General features: G+C 57.1%; 2 protein-coding genes across 9 annotated transcripts in view; one reads left to right on the forward strand and one right to left on the reverse strand.

The window, feature by feature from the left end:
• The window catches only part of KYAT1 (kynurenine aminotransferase 1), a 37,390-nt gene extending 30,899 nt beyond the window's left edge, over positions 1-6,491 (reverse strand). Inside the window, exon 1 of one of the 6 annotated variants that reach the window (XM_047768614.1) lies at positions 6,174-6,491. Coding sequence is in view for 2 of the 6 variants with exons in the window: in XM_047768613.1 (XP_047624569.1) it covers positions 1,077-1,175 (99 nt within the window). In the remaining 4 variants the exon portion in view is untranslated. Of the gene's footprint in view, positions 1-1,076; positions 1,890-5,492 lie in introns of those variants that run through there. The other 5 variants (XM_047768615.1, XM_047768617.1, XM_047768616.1 and 2 more) reach the window with 5 other exon arrangements.
• LRRC8A (leucine rich repeat containing 8 VRAC subunit A) overlaps positions 6,387-14,593 on the forward strand; it is a 29,348-nt gene continuing 21,141 nt past the window's right edge. Inside the window, exons 1-2 of one of the 3 annotated variants that reach the window (XM_047768612.1) lie at positions 6,387-6,525; positions 9,663-9,869. The gene's annotated coding sequence lies outside the window, so the exon portion shown is untranslated. Of the gene's footprint in view, positions 6,526-6,980; positions 7,239-9,662; positions 9,870-14,593 lie in introns of those variants that run through there. The other 2 variants (XM_047768610.1, XM_047768611.1) reach the window with 2 other exon arrangements.

Raw genomic sequence — 14,593 nt, forward strand, 5'->3', positions numbered from 1 at the left:
GTGGCACTCCCTTGGATTGGATTGGGGGGGTCTTAGAAATTTCTACATAGTCTGATTTTTAATTTTTATTTTATTTATTTTTAGTATTATTTTTTGGCTGCACCCATGGCATATGGAAGTTCCCAGGCCAGACTGAATCTGAGCCACAGCTGCAGCCTATGCCACAGTAGCGGCAATGCAGGACCCTTAACCCAGCACACCACAGTGGGAACTCTCAGTCTGATTTTTTTTTTGTCTTTTTGCCTTTTTTAGGGCCGCTCCCGCGGGATATGGAGATTCCCAGGCTAGGGGTCTAATCGGAGCCGTGGGGACTGGCCTACGCCAGAGCCACAGCAACATGGGATCCAGCCGTATCTACGACCTACACCACAGCTCACAGCAACGCTGGATCCTCACTGAGCAAGGCCAGGGATCGAACCTGAAACCTCATGGTTCCTAGTCGGATTCGTTAACCACTGAGCCACGACGGAAACTCCTGATTTTTAAAATTTTTTATTTTAATGAGGCTATAAAGTTCTGAAATCAGACCTAGGACTGAAGCCATTTACTATTGTGTGACTTCTGGCAAATTACTAAATCTTTCAGAGAATCATTTCTTCTCTTTGGTCTTTTTTTTAGGACCCTACCCGCGGCATAGGAGGGTCCCAGGCTAGGGGTCCAATCGGACCTATGGTTGCTGGCCACAGCCACAGCCACGCCAGATCCGAGCCGCGACTACAACCTACACCACAGCTCACGGCAACGCTGGATCCTCAACCCACTGAGCAAGGCTAGGGATCGAACCCGCAACCTCATGGTTCCTAGTTGGGTTCAGGGTTAACCACTGAGCCACGACGGGAACTCCCAGAGAATCCTTTCTGAAAGGAGACTAATGAGGGTTCCTGCCTCACGGGCTGTTATAAGACGTAAGTGAGATAACACGTGAAAACCGCTTAGCGTGGGGCCGGGCAAGGAGGCCCCGTTCCACCATCATCACCATGTTGCTGTTATTTACTGAAATTTAGTCTGAGAAAAAGTGGGTGAGGCAGGCAGCTCTGGGGAAGCCACCCCACCTGGAGAGGGGAACAGAAACTCACCAGGAGACATTCTGGAGCAGCCTCGCAGGCAACCAGGATCTCGGGGTTCCCTGCTGCTGGTGCCCTGGGGTCAGTACCCTCCCCCCCACATGCCTCCATCCGTCCGGGCAGCTATTGGCCACCTTCTTGGCCAGAAGGCACCGTGACTAGTCAACAGCAGGTGGCTGACCCCTAGGGACACGTCTCAGTGACCAGTACTCTGGCAGCTGATGTCAGCTGTACCTCCCGCTGGATACAACCTGCGTTGAGTAAAGTCCAAAGGCTCCTTGGCTTGGCCTTTGGAGCTGGCCTGAATCCACGCCCTGTGGCTGCCGTGTTCCCTCCTCTTCCAAACACACCCATCCCTTGGAGGGGGTTTTTCGTCTTTTTTTATTTTTGGCTTTTTAGGGCTGCACCCACGGCATATGGAGGTTCCCAAGCTAGGGGTCGAATCGGAGCTGCAGCCACTGGCCTCCACTGCTGCCACTGCAACCCCAGATCTGAGCTGTGTCTGTGACCTACACTGTGGCTTGTGGCAACGCCGGATCCTTAAGCCACTGAGCGGGGCCAGGGATCAAACCTGCAACCTCACGGTTCCTAGTCAGATTCGTTTCCGCTGCGCCACAACAGGAACTCCAATCCTTTGCTTTTGACTAGACGTTGTCCATCTCTGCTCAGGCTGTGCTCTGCCTGGCAGTGCCCTCCAATCCCATCCCCCGGCAGGGCTGAGCCCCGGCTTGGCCTCTTCTCTGAAGCCTTCTGTGTTTGGCCTGTACCCTTGTCTACCCTCAGAGCACCTACGATGCGCCTGGTCTCTGCGCAGAACCTTTCATCTTCACGGGAAGCCTCCAGGAAGGTGTCACCGTCCCTATTTTGCTCCAGAGGAGAATGAATAAAGCTCACTCAGCTGAGAGCTGGGATTCAAATCCTGGTTTGCCTGTTTCCAGAGTCCAAACCCTTCCTCTCGAAATCCTTCTTTCAGGAGGTGGGTGCTGCTGCCTCTATCAGCTCCCCTGCCTGCAGGAGACCATCAGCCTTTTCCGACAGGAGCCACACCTTATCCAGCTGCCACCCTGCCTGGTGGCTTGCAAGGACAAGCAAGAGGATTTTGGCTCTGCAGCCTGGCCCCCCATCACCTCAGCCAGTTCTGTGTAGTAAGGATACTAGGTGTTACTAGGCGCATTTGGAGTTTCCTGGTGGCATAGCCAGCTAAGGATCCAGCATTGTCACTGCTGTGGCTCCAGTCGCTGCTGTGGCACAGGTTCGATCCCTGGCCCAAGAACTTCCACATGCTGTGGGTGCAGGCAAAAAGAATTAAAAAAAAAAAAAATAGGAGTTCCCGTCGTGGCGCAGTGGTTAACGAATCCGACTAGGAACCATGAGGTTTCGGGTTCGGTCCCTGCCCTTGCTCAGTGGGTTGACGATCCGGCGTTGCCGTGAGCTGTGGTGTAAGTTGCAGACGCGGCTCGGATCCCGCGTTGCTGTGGCTCTGGCCTAGGCTGGCGGCCACAGCTCCGATTGGACCCCCTAGCCTGGGAACCTCCATATGCCGCGGGAGCGGCCCAAGAAATAGCAACAACAATAACAACAAAAAGACAAAAGACAAAAGACAAAAAAAAATAGAGGCACACTTGGTATTTGGCTCGAGTCAGTTTTTCTTTCTTTTCTGGCTGTGCCTGCAGTACTCAGAAGTTCAGGGCCAAGGTTCAAACTTGCTCCACAGATGCTTAACCCGCTGAGCCACCAGGGAACTCTCCTGAGTCAGTTCTTTACTGGGCAGGTCTATATGGTGCTGGAAAGATGCTGTAGGTGCCCCCCCCCCCCCACTTACTGAGAAAACACAATCCATGGCACTTTTAGAATAGGAGCCTAGGGAGGGCGGACCAGGCAAGACCAGTCTGTTACACCAGCAGCCACAGATGATGAAAGCCTGGATTTATAACTTAGATAAAATGGTCCCAGCTCCACTCTGAACTAGCGACAGGACCTTGGTTGTGTCATACCAGGCTCAGCTTTCTCATCTGTACAATGGGGACAATAATAATGCAATCAGGGGAGTTCCCGTCATGGCGCAGTGGTTAACGAATCCGACTAGGAACCATGAGGTTGCGGGTTCGGTCTCTACCCTTGCACAGTGGGTTGACGATCTGGCGTTGCCGTGAGCTGTGGTGTAAGTTGCAGACACGGCTCAGATCCGGTGTTGCTGTGGCTCTGGCGTAGGCCGGTGGCTACAGCTCCGATTGGACCCCTAGCCTGGGAACCTCCATATGCCGCAGGAGCAGCCCTAGAAATGGCAAAAAGACAAAAAAAAAATGCAATCACCCCCCCAAAAGCATTTAGCACAGATCCTGGCCCACTTAATCTTTCAGTGACAATAAGCTATTAACATTTAAACCTCTAAAGCTTTCCATAAAAATCAGTTAACCCAACAGAACAAAAAAAAAATCTCTCGCAGATAATGAATCCTAATTTTTTCGTCTGTTTCTTTGGGATCTAAAAACACAGACTCCCTGTAGGACAAGTGTCTGGTGAAAACTTGTCAAATCTGGGAGTTCTCTTGTGGCTCAGAGGGTTAAGGATCTGGTGTTGTCACTGCAGTGGCTTGGGTTACTGCTGTGGCATGGGTTCGATCCCTGGACCAGGAGCTTTCACATGCTGAGAGCTTGGGCAAAAAGCCCCAACACTTGTCCAGTCAATGGTTCTCCCCTAAGGGAGGTGACAGCCTGTCTGAGGAGCTATAACAAGTTCACTGACTTACATAGTTCCTCTTGGCTTTCAAACTGGCAAAGGAGAAATGGCTTCTGGAGCCCAGAGCACAGGTTTGGTGGGTAGGGATCTCAAATGGCATGGGATCAAGCTCCAAAATCAAAATCTCACTCTGTAGGGCAGTTTTACACATGGCAGAAAAAAGTAATGAATGCATCTAGGTTTCATGCCAGGATGAGAGAGAGTCCTGTCAGTTTTACAGATGGAGGAACTGAGTCTCAGATGGGGAAATGACTTACCCAAAAATCCAAGGCCTAGGAAAGCGGAGAAGGGCCCCCAGCTGTGAAGCCAAAGCTTGTACCACTCTCTGGTACAAGAATGAGGGAGTGAGATGAGCGTTTGGGAAATATTTCAGGAAGCTGGCAGTGCCATCTGGGAGTGGGATGTGGCCCCACGTCTGTTAGGTCAGGAGTGATTTTGGCCTCCTGGCTACAGAAGTGGGGGGATCACACTCAGCTAGATGTCCCAGCACACAGGCAATCTGATAACCCTGGGAGTTTGCCATATTGACACCTTTGCTCCACGGACAGAGTGTCTGCGTCAGCAAGCTGGATGCCACTCTAGGGGCCAAAGGAATGGGAGGGGGACATCAGAGGAAAAGATTTCCTCATTGCTAACTCTCCTGTTATTATTATTATTTTTTTTGGTCTCACCCACAGCATGCAGAAGTACCCAGGCCAGGGAGTTCCTGCTGTGGCTCAGGGGGTTAAAATGTGACTAGTATCCATGAGGAGGTGAGTTCCATCCCTGGCCTCTCTCCGTCGGTTAAGGATCCGGCGTGGCCTTGAGTTGTGGTATAGGTTGCAGAGGTGGCTGGGATCTGGCGTGGCTGTGGCTGTGGTGCAGGCTGGCAGCTGCAGCTGTTATTCAACCCCTAGCCTGGGAACCTCCATATGCTGCAAGAGTGCCCCCCCCCGGCAAAAAAAGAAGTTCCCAGGCCAGGGATCAAACCCAAGCCACAGCAGTAACCAGAGCCACAGGAATGATAACACCAGATCCTTAACCTGCTGTGTCACCAGAGAGCTCCTGGGCAACTTTTAAAATAATTGAAGTATAGTTGATTTACAATGTCGTGGTGGGCAACTTTCTTCACTTCTCTGCACTTACTGATCTGTAAAATGGGGCTAATTGGCATGTAAAGCAGGCCAGGTGGGAGCACTCAGCGTCGGTCATTGTAGTTAGTTCTATAGGAGGGGACATGGAGGCTCTGGGAGGTATGTGCCTGGTCCAGAGTCTCAAGGCTGGAAGAAGCAAGTCTTGGGCTCCAGACTGGGTTCTGGGCTCCAAAGCGTGCTTCTCTTCATTCTACACTATGGTTGTCTCCTGACCATTCCAGCCAATAAACAGTTACTGGATTCTGCTGTGTGTCAGGTCCCAAGTGAATTGTGTGGTTGATAACAAAACAAAACAAACAAACAAAAAAAGGCTTCTCAAGAGAGGGATAAGCAAGAATGATGGGCATTAGTGTAAACTCCTCCAGGGCTCAAATTCCAGCTTTTTCATTTCCTGGCTATGCAACATTACTAAGGTCCCTAATTTCTCAGCTTGGTTCCTCCCGTAATGGGGAAATACAAGACCTTCCAGCAGGAGAGCTGAAAGGACGCACCTGTCAGCCCTAGATAAACCAGAACCGGTCATTATCCTCATCTTCCCACTTTATTTTTAACCAACCTGTGCACTCGGTAGTAAATTCTTCCCCCATGTCCAGATCCCCAGGATTCCCGTTCTCCTGTTCGAGGCCACCCCAGTTAACAACTTCTCTCGCATTTATTTGACAAAGCGGCTGGTTCACACACCCGCAGACACCCGTACCCCTCGCCACAACACGTTCTTTCAAAACAATCGGTAGCATTGATTAACGCTGTTATTTTCGCTCCTTCCTTTTTCCATCTAAGTTATCTTGGAAGTCGTCCCATATTAGTGCGTATTGAACATTTTTCTTTTTAGTGGAGGCACTGTCTTTCAATGTACGGATTCTGTCTTAACGTGGTTGCCGTTACTGTTATCAATCTGGATACTCCGAGGGCTCGGGATCCATAGAGCTGGAGTCCGGCACCCCGTTCCAGACCCGGCTCTGCTCAGATTTCGTCCAGTTGCATTGGGTTCCCTCTTCCCCACCGACTGCTGGGGGTGGGGGAGTGGGGGATGGGGGTGCAGAGAGGATCAGGCCGGAAGGTCCCTGTGTCCGAGTGCGGGTCAGCGAGAAGCGCGCGCAACGGCTCCCGGCTGGGTCAACCTTTCAGCGCAAACGAAGCGAGGGGTCTGGCACAATCGAGCTCGGAACCAGTTATCAGGCCCTCCCGCCACGCCACCTGACTTCGGGGCAGCAACGCTCAGGCAGCAGCTACTCACCCCCGCCTCGGCCGCTTCACCCTTCGTCCCCAAGCCGGCAAGGTTACAGCAGTCCCTGTCCCTTTAAGGGGGCCGAACCCCGGCTCCGCTACTTCCGCCCCAAAGCAACATGGCGCCAGCAGGGAGAGGAGGAGGAGGTGAAGGCGTGGAGACTGCGCCCCTCAAAAAGATGGCAACACCCTGGCCGCCGCGTTCGCGCCCGACGGTGACGTCACTTCCGGGGCGGAGGAGGCTGAGTGGTGCAGTGAGGGACAAACAAAAGGAGGCGCCGGAGGGGCGCAGCAGCCGGCGGCGGGACGGCGAGGCGGGGGCTCAGAGCTGCCGGCTGGGCGGCCGGGCGCGGCGGGCTCAGGTGAGAGAGTGGGGAGGGGAAGGGGGCACGAGCTGTCACCTCTCGAAATCCACTCCTATACGTCCCCGGCCAGCTGTCCGGCCCCGGGCGCCCTGGACAGGTCGGGTTCTGCCCGCCGGGGCCGGCTCCCTGGAGGCCTCCCGCCGCAGCTCAGTTCGGCCTTCCTCCGGGTTCCCCATCCCCGGGGTCGCTGGGGCCCCCACCCTCTCCGCGGTGCCGCGGCGCGCGAGCCCCCTCCCAGGCACCCCAGTGCCTCCTTGCGCTCTACATACCGGGAGTTTCCGCCTCGGCTCCCCCAGGTCCCCTTGTCATCCCCTGGGTTCCCCCAGATCCTCACCCCTCCACACACACATTCCCCCCTTCCTAGAGGTTCCACCTCTGGGATCTCTCCTTGGTAGTTTATTTTTTTTTTTTTCCGTTTTCAAAAAAGCCCCTTCTCCTGGGCTTCTGACACCCCTCTCTTTCCTTGGACCCCTCCCTCTCCTTGATCCGGCGGGAACTGTGCCCTGATCTGGGGGCAGATCCCTGGCTAGGTTCTTGGGGGCTCTCTGGACTGAGATTCCTGGGAAACCTGGTCCAGGGTCCGAGGCTCTGGACCCTGCAGATGTCCTGTGCATCCAGATGGGCAGGAGAGCCAGGTCTGATGAGGTCCAGGCTGGAGGTCCAGCAGAGTTGGCTCCCAAGGTGAAGGAGCTGAGCTGCCGGCATTTGAGGTTCATGATGATTCTGCTCCTTTTGTAGACTTCTTCTTTCCCCTGGTCTGGACTGGAGTGAACCAAGATTGAGCTGGTTCTTAGCTGATGCAACTGCTGCCTTTTTTGGGAAGAAGGAGCGGTGGTTGGGGGGTGTCTGGCAACCTCCTCCTGCTGGAGATTTGGCTGGAAGCGGGGGGGCCAGCCCTTGGTGACCACACTTCTCCCTGATGGAGGCTTCCCTATCCCCCAGGAACCTTTTGAGGATGAAGAGGGAGAGAGCTTGATGAGGGAAGGGGAATTTGGATCTAAACTACAGAGGAAGGCTGGGACAGCTGAAAAGCTCCCAAAGGCCTCTCCCACCTTTTCCATTACCAGTGCTTTTTACCCCTGCCAAACTGTGTCCTGCCCTGTGAGCAGACCGTCTGGCAGACAGACAGACTGGAGGCAGGAGGAGGAGGTCCGATGCTGGTGATCCTTCCTGTGGAGGGACGGGGCGGTGGGAGTTTGTTCAGAGGAACTGGGCAGTGCCTGTGGCCCAGTCACACTGGCATTGCCTCCATGAAGGTCACGTTTTCTTCTGGCTCACAAGGGGAGGGAAGGACAGCTGACTGGTGCCAGAGGACTGGCTTTTGGAGAGGTGCTGGGGTAGGAATCCTGGCCGCTGCCTCCCTGTCTCCCAGTTTTAGCCATTCTTTGGGGTTAGCTTGAATGCCCCTCGCCTTCCAGGGGCTGTGGGCCACAGAGCAAGGGCCCGAGAAATGTTCATGACTTTCCCCAGATGCTCCATCCCCGGGACACACCTACTAGGAAGCCGTTTCCTCTGTACACTTTCAGTGGCCTTTCTGGACTGGGGTGGGGCGTGGGGTGGACTGCCCCAGTAGGTCAGGACTCAGGTCAGAACTCAGGCTAGACCTTGGGTTGCTGCCTGGCTTGGTCTGGACCTCGCCTCTAGGAGGTGGAGGAAAAGAATCAGTCTGGTTCCTGATGCCCTCTCCCGAGAGTAGAGGTGATGGATTTTTCCAGGCTGATGGTCTGAGACCTCGTGGGGCGTCAGCTAGATTGGAAGTGGGGCCCTAAAGCCCAGCACAGCATTGTTCCATCCCTTGACTCATTCATTCATTCCCTCAGCCATCCTTCGGTAAGGGCCTGGCCTGGGCCAGCAGTGGTACTAGGAGAGCAGAGTCACTGGCCACGGTCTGGGAGGAGAGGCAGGCAGGAGAACGTTGATACAGTGGCCGGCATAACACTAGCAATGTTCCAGAGGCAGCCAGAGGACGAGGACTTAGCTGGGGGTGAATACATAGGGGGAGGTCAGCTAGTGTTTCCTGCAAGAGGAAGGGTTAGGAGACTCCTCTGCCAGGGAGTCTAGAGGCCTGAGTTCTGGGCCCGCCTCTGTCCCGGACAGGTGACAGGACCTCTCAGCCTCCGGGTTGCGGGGGGGTGGGGATCCCACTCCTTGCTGAGGGGGGTGGAGGTGGAGGCCGGCTCCCCTGGCTTCTGTTCCTCTCTAGCCCCTGGCACTTCACTGCCTAGTTGTCATCACCCTGTGCAGTATTGCCCCGTTATTGACTGGCTCCCTGTGAGACTGGGGACCGTCTCCTGCCTCTTTCCCCCAGCCCAGTGTCCAGCATCAAGTAGCTGTGATACCTGCTCAGTGGTGTCAATGGCTGGAAGGCTCCACAGTCCCTTTGTGCAGCCGTGTCCATCCCCCCTCCCCCCCTGCCCCTTGCTCCCTTCCTGCTAATGCCTCCTTATCCTTTGGCCTTCCCTGCCTGATGGCTGGGTCATGCTTCCAGTTCCTGGCTGGTTTGGGCTGCCCCAGCCTGTAGTCTGATTGCACCTCTCTCTCTCCTACCCAGCTTGTCTTGTTCACTCTTGTGAACCGTTCTGAGCAGACTGCCTGGCATGTAGTAGGTGCTCACTAAATGCTTCTTAACTACAGGTGATGGCTGGCTTTTGTGTTTGCGTGGACGTCGTATGACTGGGCCGGGGCCGTGTCTCTGCCCGGATCCAGCTCACCCCACTGTAGCTCACTTCTCTCCACTTCCGCCTCCAGTCCCAGATCTGGCCAGGCTGGACCGCTCAGCGCTCTCTAAGTGTCCTCTTCTCTCCCCTCCAGGCAAACATGTGCCGTTCCTTCTGCCTGGAATGCTCTTTCTCAGCTCCCGCTCTTCCCCAGGAGTCAGCGCTCTTCCCCAGGAGTCAGCTCGGGCAGCGCCCGACCCTGCTAGCCTGGGCCTAGTGCTTCTGCTTTGTGCCATAGGGTCGGGGCTGCCCCAGCAGGGTCCTGGACGCTCAAGAGCCGGTTGTGATTGTTGACTTGGCATCTCTGCATAGACCGATCCCCTCTCATCTGTGGCACAGCGCAGCCTGGCACCGAGCAGGCACTCAGACCATGGGCGGCACACACCTCTGCTGATAGCAGCTCTTGCTTCCTCGTAGGGAGGCAGCTTCCATGGAGCGGAAGGAATGCCAGGCCCCTGCCCCGACAGACGTGGGCCAGCCTCAGCGCCGACAGCCGACACGCAGATAGCAGAGCCATCCGCAGGGTAAGGACTGGCCAGCCGCGGCCTCCGGGCAGGTGCCTTCCCCAGCCCAGAGGGCGAAGAGCAGCGTGTCTCTCCCTGCAGCCCTTTGCCCCCTCTCTGTGTAAGTCAGGGCTTCTGGGGCAGAGGTGGCAGAGACAGAATTCTTCTGTCTTCTCTCGACTCAGGGGCCAGCTGAGGAGCACGTGGCTGTCCTCCTCTCGAGCCGGTGTGAACATGCATCACGGACTCCTGGGTTGTGTCAGTCCGGGTGGTTGTTAATGCTGTCTTGTGACCACGTTTCCCAAGGCAGGTTCCGTGGAACAGCCAGTTTCTGTGGTCCCAGAGATCAGGTGACTCTGGGCACAGTGGCTTGTCTTGGTCTGCGCTGCAGGCCTTCTCAGAGCCTTGAAGGATGTTGAGAGGGAGCCAGCAAGTTGTGTTTCCCCACACTTATTTGGTCATGTGGCATCTTTGGGGACAGGGGCTTCCTCGGCCAACTCTGGAAAACGGTTCCCAAAGGCAGGAGTGTGCCCCATTAGGACCCAGACTTTGTCGTCAGGCCTAGGCTTGAGTCCCAGTTGTCACGTGCTCGACAAGTGACTGTGAGCCAGTCCCTGCACCTCTCTGAGCCTCGGCTTCCTCATCTCTGAAAAGAGATCCCTCTGGGGTGTTATGAAGGTTAACTGTGTTGACACCAGGAAGGTAGCACAGAGTGTCCCAGAAGGCGCTCCCTAGTTGTAGCGGGTGTGTGTAGACCGCTTTACAGTTTGTGAAAGCAGCCTTCTCTGTGACCCCTTTGGTTATTGGAGGACGCTCAGGCAGCGGCCTCGATCCCCTGTTTACAGACGTGGAAACGGAGGCTCCGAGGGAGGAAGTAGCTCTCCCAAACTCATCAGGAAGGAAGACAGGGATATGGGACTTGAACCAGATCCTGGAACCCTGGGCTGGGGGCCGGGGGTATCCACTTCCCTGGCCCTCCCCAGCCTGGATTTTAGAGGAAATAGTCCCCTCTTTTTTTTGGGGGGGGGTAATTGCCAACAATTCCCTGCGCATTTTATGTTACCGTGATGTTTTGCTTTTAAAGTCACGTGGGAAGCCCAAGCCTCGGACCCGCATCTCCAGAGATGTGAGTGCAGAGCGGGGTTTGTCCCACGTGTATCACCACCCTTTGCTTATTTTCCTAAAATCTAGTCCTGGTGGAGCTGCTGCTTCTCACCTTGCTCCCGTTCATTTAATGGTCCGCCCTGGCCTCTTTCCGAGGTAAGGGTAAAGCCGTGGGAGAGTCCCTGCCTGAAGGGCCCCTGCCTCCTCACTGTTCTGGGGCTTTCGAGCTGTTTGCCAGGCAGTTACAGCAGCGGGGGTGGGGGGTGGGGGTGGGAAACGCCTGGGGTATGATCGAGTTGACTCCCCTGTTTATTGGGACAAGGTCAGCCAACGCCAGGCCTGCCCTGTAGGAGTTTCCTGTTGGTTTGGAGGAACTTTTCCCCCACCCTCCACCCCCCACCCCCCCGCCCCGGCCGGCCGCCGAGGTCTCTCTGGCCAGCCATGAGCAGGAAGCATCAGGTCCTACTTATCGGAGATCAGAATTCCTCCTCCGTGCCAGGGAGGAGCGGCAGGGGTCGGCCTGAGAGGCTTTGGCCTCCAGCTTTGCGCCCTCCTCTGTCTTGCCTGGAGCAGGGCCGCTTGCTTGACTTGGCCTGAGCCTGGCGCTGACTCGCCTGACCCCGGCCGTCCTGGAGCAAGGCTCGGTCTTGCTTCCCTCCGGACGTTTCCCTCAGGTTTTAGCCTTGAGCGTGGACAGGCGAGTTGAAGGCGGGGGCTGCCCCGTGACCCAGGTCTAAAGATGCTCCGCTGGGGCTGGGCAGCCTCAGGATGGATCTGGGCAGGAGGGACCTCTGGCCTGGCAGCCGGGACTGCCCTGGGGGAAGCGAGATCTGGGCAGAGATGTGTCCCTCGGCTGGCAGTGCCCAGCTCTCCGTCCTGCCCCTCTCTCTCCTGGTCTTGCCCTGGAGCCTCTTCTTGCACGGGATGCTTCTGGCGGGAGCCCGCAGTTGGCCTCTTGGTAGATGATGCCCTGCTGTCCTTCCAGCAGCTTGGCCGCGGTGGCCATGGTGCCAGCCTGGTGGCGTGCTGGGACGCTGTGAAGTTGCCCGTCTCACCCACCGCTGCCTCCCGGGTGTGGTTGTTCTGCTGTTTCACAGACGAGGAGGCCAGGGCTCAAGGCACGGGGGCCGTTGCCCAGAGCTGTGCAGCTGAGGGGCAGAGCCAGGACGCCGCCAGTGTCTGTTCACTGCAGTGGCCTGTGCTCTTTCCACCCCACCTTCTGTGGGTCTTTTTCTCCAGGTTCTTGGGCGTGGGGGAGCTTGTTCAAAATGCTGATTCCCTGGACCTGAAGCCTGCCAGGCGCCGTGGGGCTGGGGGCCTGCCTGCCACGCCAGCCGACGGTCACCCTGGAGACTCGGTCAACCCTGGTCCCCTTTTGGCCACCCTCGGTGTAAAAGCGGGGCTGGTTCCCTTGGGGCCGCAGATTCTAGCAACTTCCTAATGTGTGGCGGGGCGGGGTTGGGGGGGTGTCTGAGGTTTCTAGAACGGCTTTTACTTCCAGCCGCAAATATCCCCTGCGCTCTTTCCCGGTGCGTTTCTACCTCATCTCGCGTCTCGTAGTAAGTTCTGTGTTTAATCGTCCCTCGAGGACTTAAAACCTCAAAATTAAATAGACACGGCGATGCAGCCTCGTGCCCAGAGCAATGTAGAAGTGGCTGTAAAATTCCATGGCTCTCACATGCCACCTGGGCCCCCTCAGAGGTGTCACTGCGAACTCACGCCCCTGACAGAGGTGGCTTGTTGACAAAGATGCCTACCTGTGCGTCCCATCTGGCTGGCGCCCTGGGTCAGGAGCACTGAGGTGGTCCCTCCAGCCGAGCCAGGCCCCTGGGTCCCCAGGAGAAGAGGCATCTGCAGGCTCCCTCTGGGTGTCCCTGCCCACATCCTGTTCCAGGTCTGGGAAGGCGGTGCCGGTATTCAGAGCAGATCGAGACCTGTCTTCAAGGCCTCTCTGTCCCCATGGCCCAGCCCCAGCCCCTGGTTTCTGGGCTCAACCCAGAGCTGGGCTCCCTTCCAGAGTTCCCTTACGGCTGTACCTGAGGGGCCAGAGGCACCCGAGTATGGCCTGCTGGGGTTCCCTGCTGAGACCTTGATTCCACGCATCCCTCGGGAAACGGGGGTCTTGTCCCCGGAAGCGTTTCCAGGGTTCTGGGTGCCCAAGTGGGTCCAGGAGACCTGCTGGCCTCTGAGATCGACGGGCACAGTGGAGAGGCAGGCCTGGGTGGCCTTTTCCACTGTCTTCTCGCTGTGTGGTCTGCGGCAGGTCACTTAACCTCTGTGGGCCTCAGACTTCACACCCCTAAAGGGAGCGAGAAAACCCACCATAATGGTTACAGATCCATTATGGAGGCATACCACGTGGCGTGGTGGGCCCTGAGCCCCGAGCTTTCTGTGGGCTCCCTGGTTCAGTCCTCACTGTCCCCCTGCCAGGAATAGGCTCATCAGCCTAGGTGAGGAAAGCACAGCCCGGGGAGGCGAAGCACCTTTCCCAAGGCCACATGCTGGTGAAGTGGGGACCACCGCACTGGGTTCGTGGAGACTGGGAGCCGAGGCCCAGGAAGTGCCAGGCGCTGTGCTGGCCCTCCGTCCATGTCAGAAACCGGGAACTCATGTCAGGACCACGCCAGCCGGGCAGGGTGAGGGGAGGGCCTGGCTCAGGGAGCCAGTGTGGGAAGCCCGGTGGCTGTCCCGCGCCTGTCACCCTTCACCCCGGCAGGCCACTGGGAGGCCACCGCACCCTGGCGGGTTTGCTTGAGGACCAACCTGTTTGGGAGGCCCAGCCCACAGGAGGGCAGTTTGGAACTGAAACTTGCTCCCTCCTCCCACCCGCCTCTCTCCCGTCCCACCGGAAAGCGAGGGCGTGCCCTTCTGGTGGCGTGGATGGATGGGAGCCAGGCGGCGCCCCCAGCCCCCCAGGCCCTAGCTGCTGACTCACCCGGCTGGTGGGGGGGCGTGGGGGGGACCGAGTGTGAACCAGATGACAGCCGGCCCTCCCTCTCCCCCGCGGCTCCGGACAGAGAAGGCCCCAGGGTGCTGACCCAGGAGCACAGTCACAGGCGCAGAGCGCTCCGGGACAGGCCAGCCACCAAGTGTCTTCCTGGGGCCTCTTGGGACCGGCCCCTCCCCCTTCCCTGGGGGTTTGGAAGGACAGCCTCCCGAGTGTGGTACAAGGGGCGCCAGCCCCCTCCACCAGCATGTTTTCCCAGCCTCTCTGTTTGGCCTTTAACAAAAGGCTCTCTGTGCCCGTGTCCCCGCAGCGCGGCCTGCCAGCCAGGGCTCAGGTGTGGAAGCCAGGTCTCTGTAGGCCTGGCGGGAGCTCCCAGGGGTCACCCTCTGGCTCGAGGGGGCAGCTCCTCATTTCCTTGACTCCCTTCCCCATCCGTGAGAAGCCTCTGGAGGAAATCAGCAACATGGGCCAGGCCTGACACCTAAGGGGTGGCTCTGGGCACAGCCGCCAGCTCTCCGTCTCTGTCCTGTCCTGAAACTCCTGGCCACTTGAGTGTGGCCTCCGAGTCCTGGGGGCCTCGGGGAAGTCTGGTCTGTGCTCGGAGATGTTGTGCTTGCAGCTCCGCGCTCTCCTGGGTGCTTCCCACTGGATTCCGGAGGGTTTTCTGCTGTGGCAGGTGCGTGGGGGTAATGGTAACGCACTTTCCTCTGTGCCTGAGGTTGAATTGTCCTCTAACGTGTGTCTTTTGTTATTTTTATTTCTCACACTGAGCCTTTGAGGTGGGCCCTGACATT

Source organism: Phacochoerus africanus, chromosome 2 (assembly GCF_016906955.1).
Source record: "Phacochoerus africanus isolate WHEZ1 chromosome 2, ROS_Pafr_v1, whole genome shotgun sequence".
Taxonomy (NCBI): domain Eukaryota; kingdom Metazoa; phylum Chordata; class Mammalia; order Artiodactyla; family Suidae; genus Phacochoerus; species Phacochoerus africanus.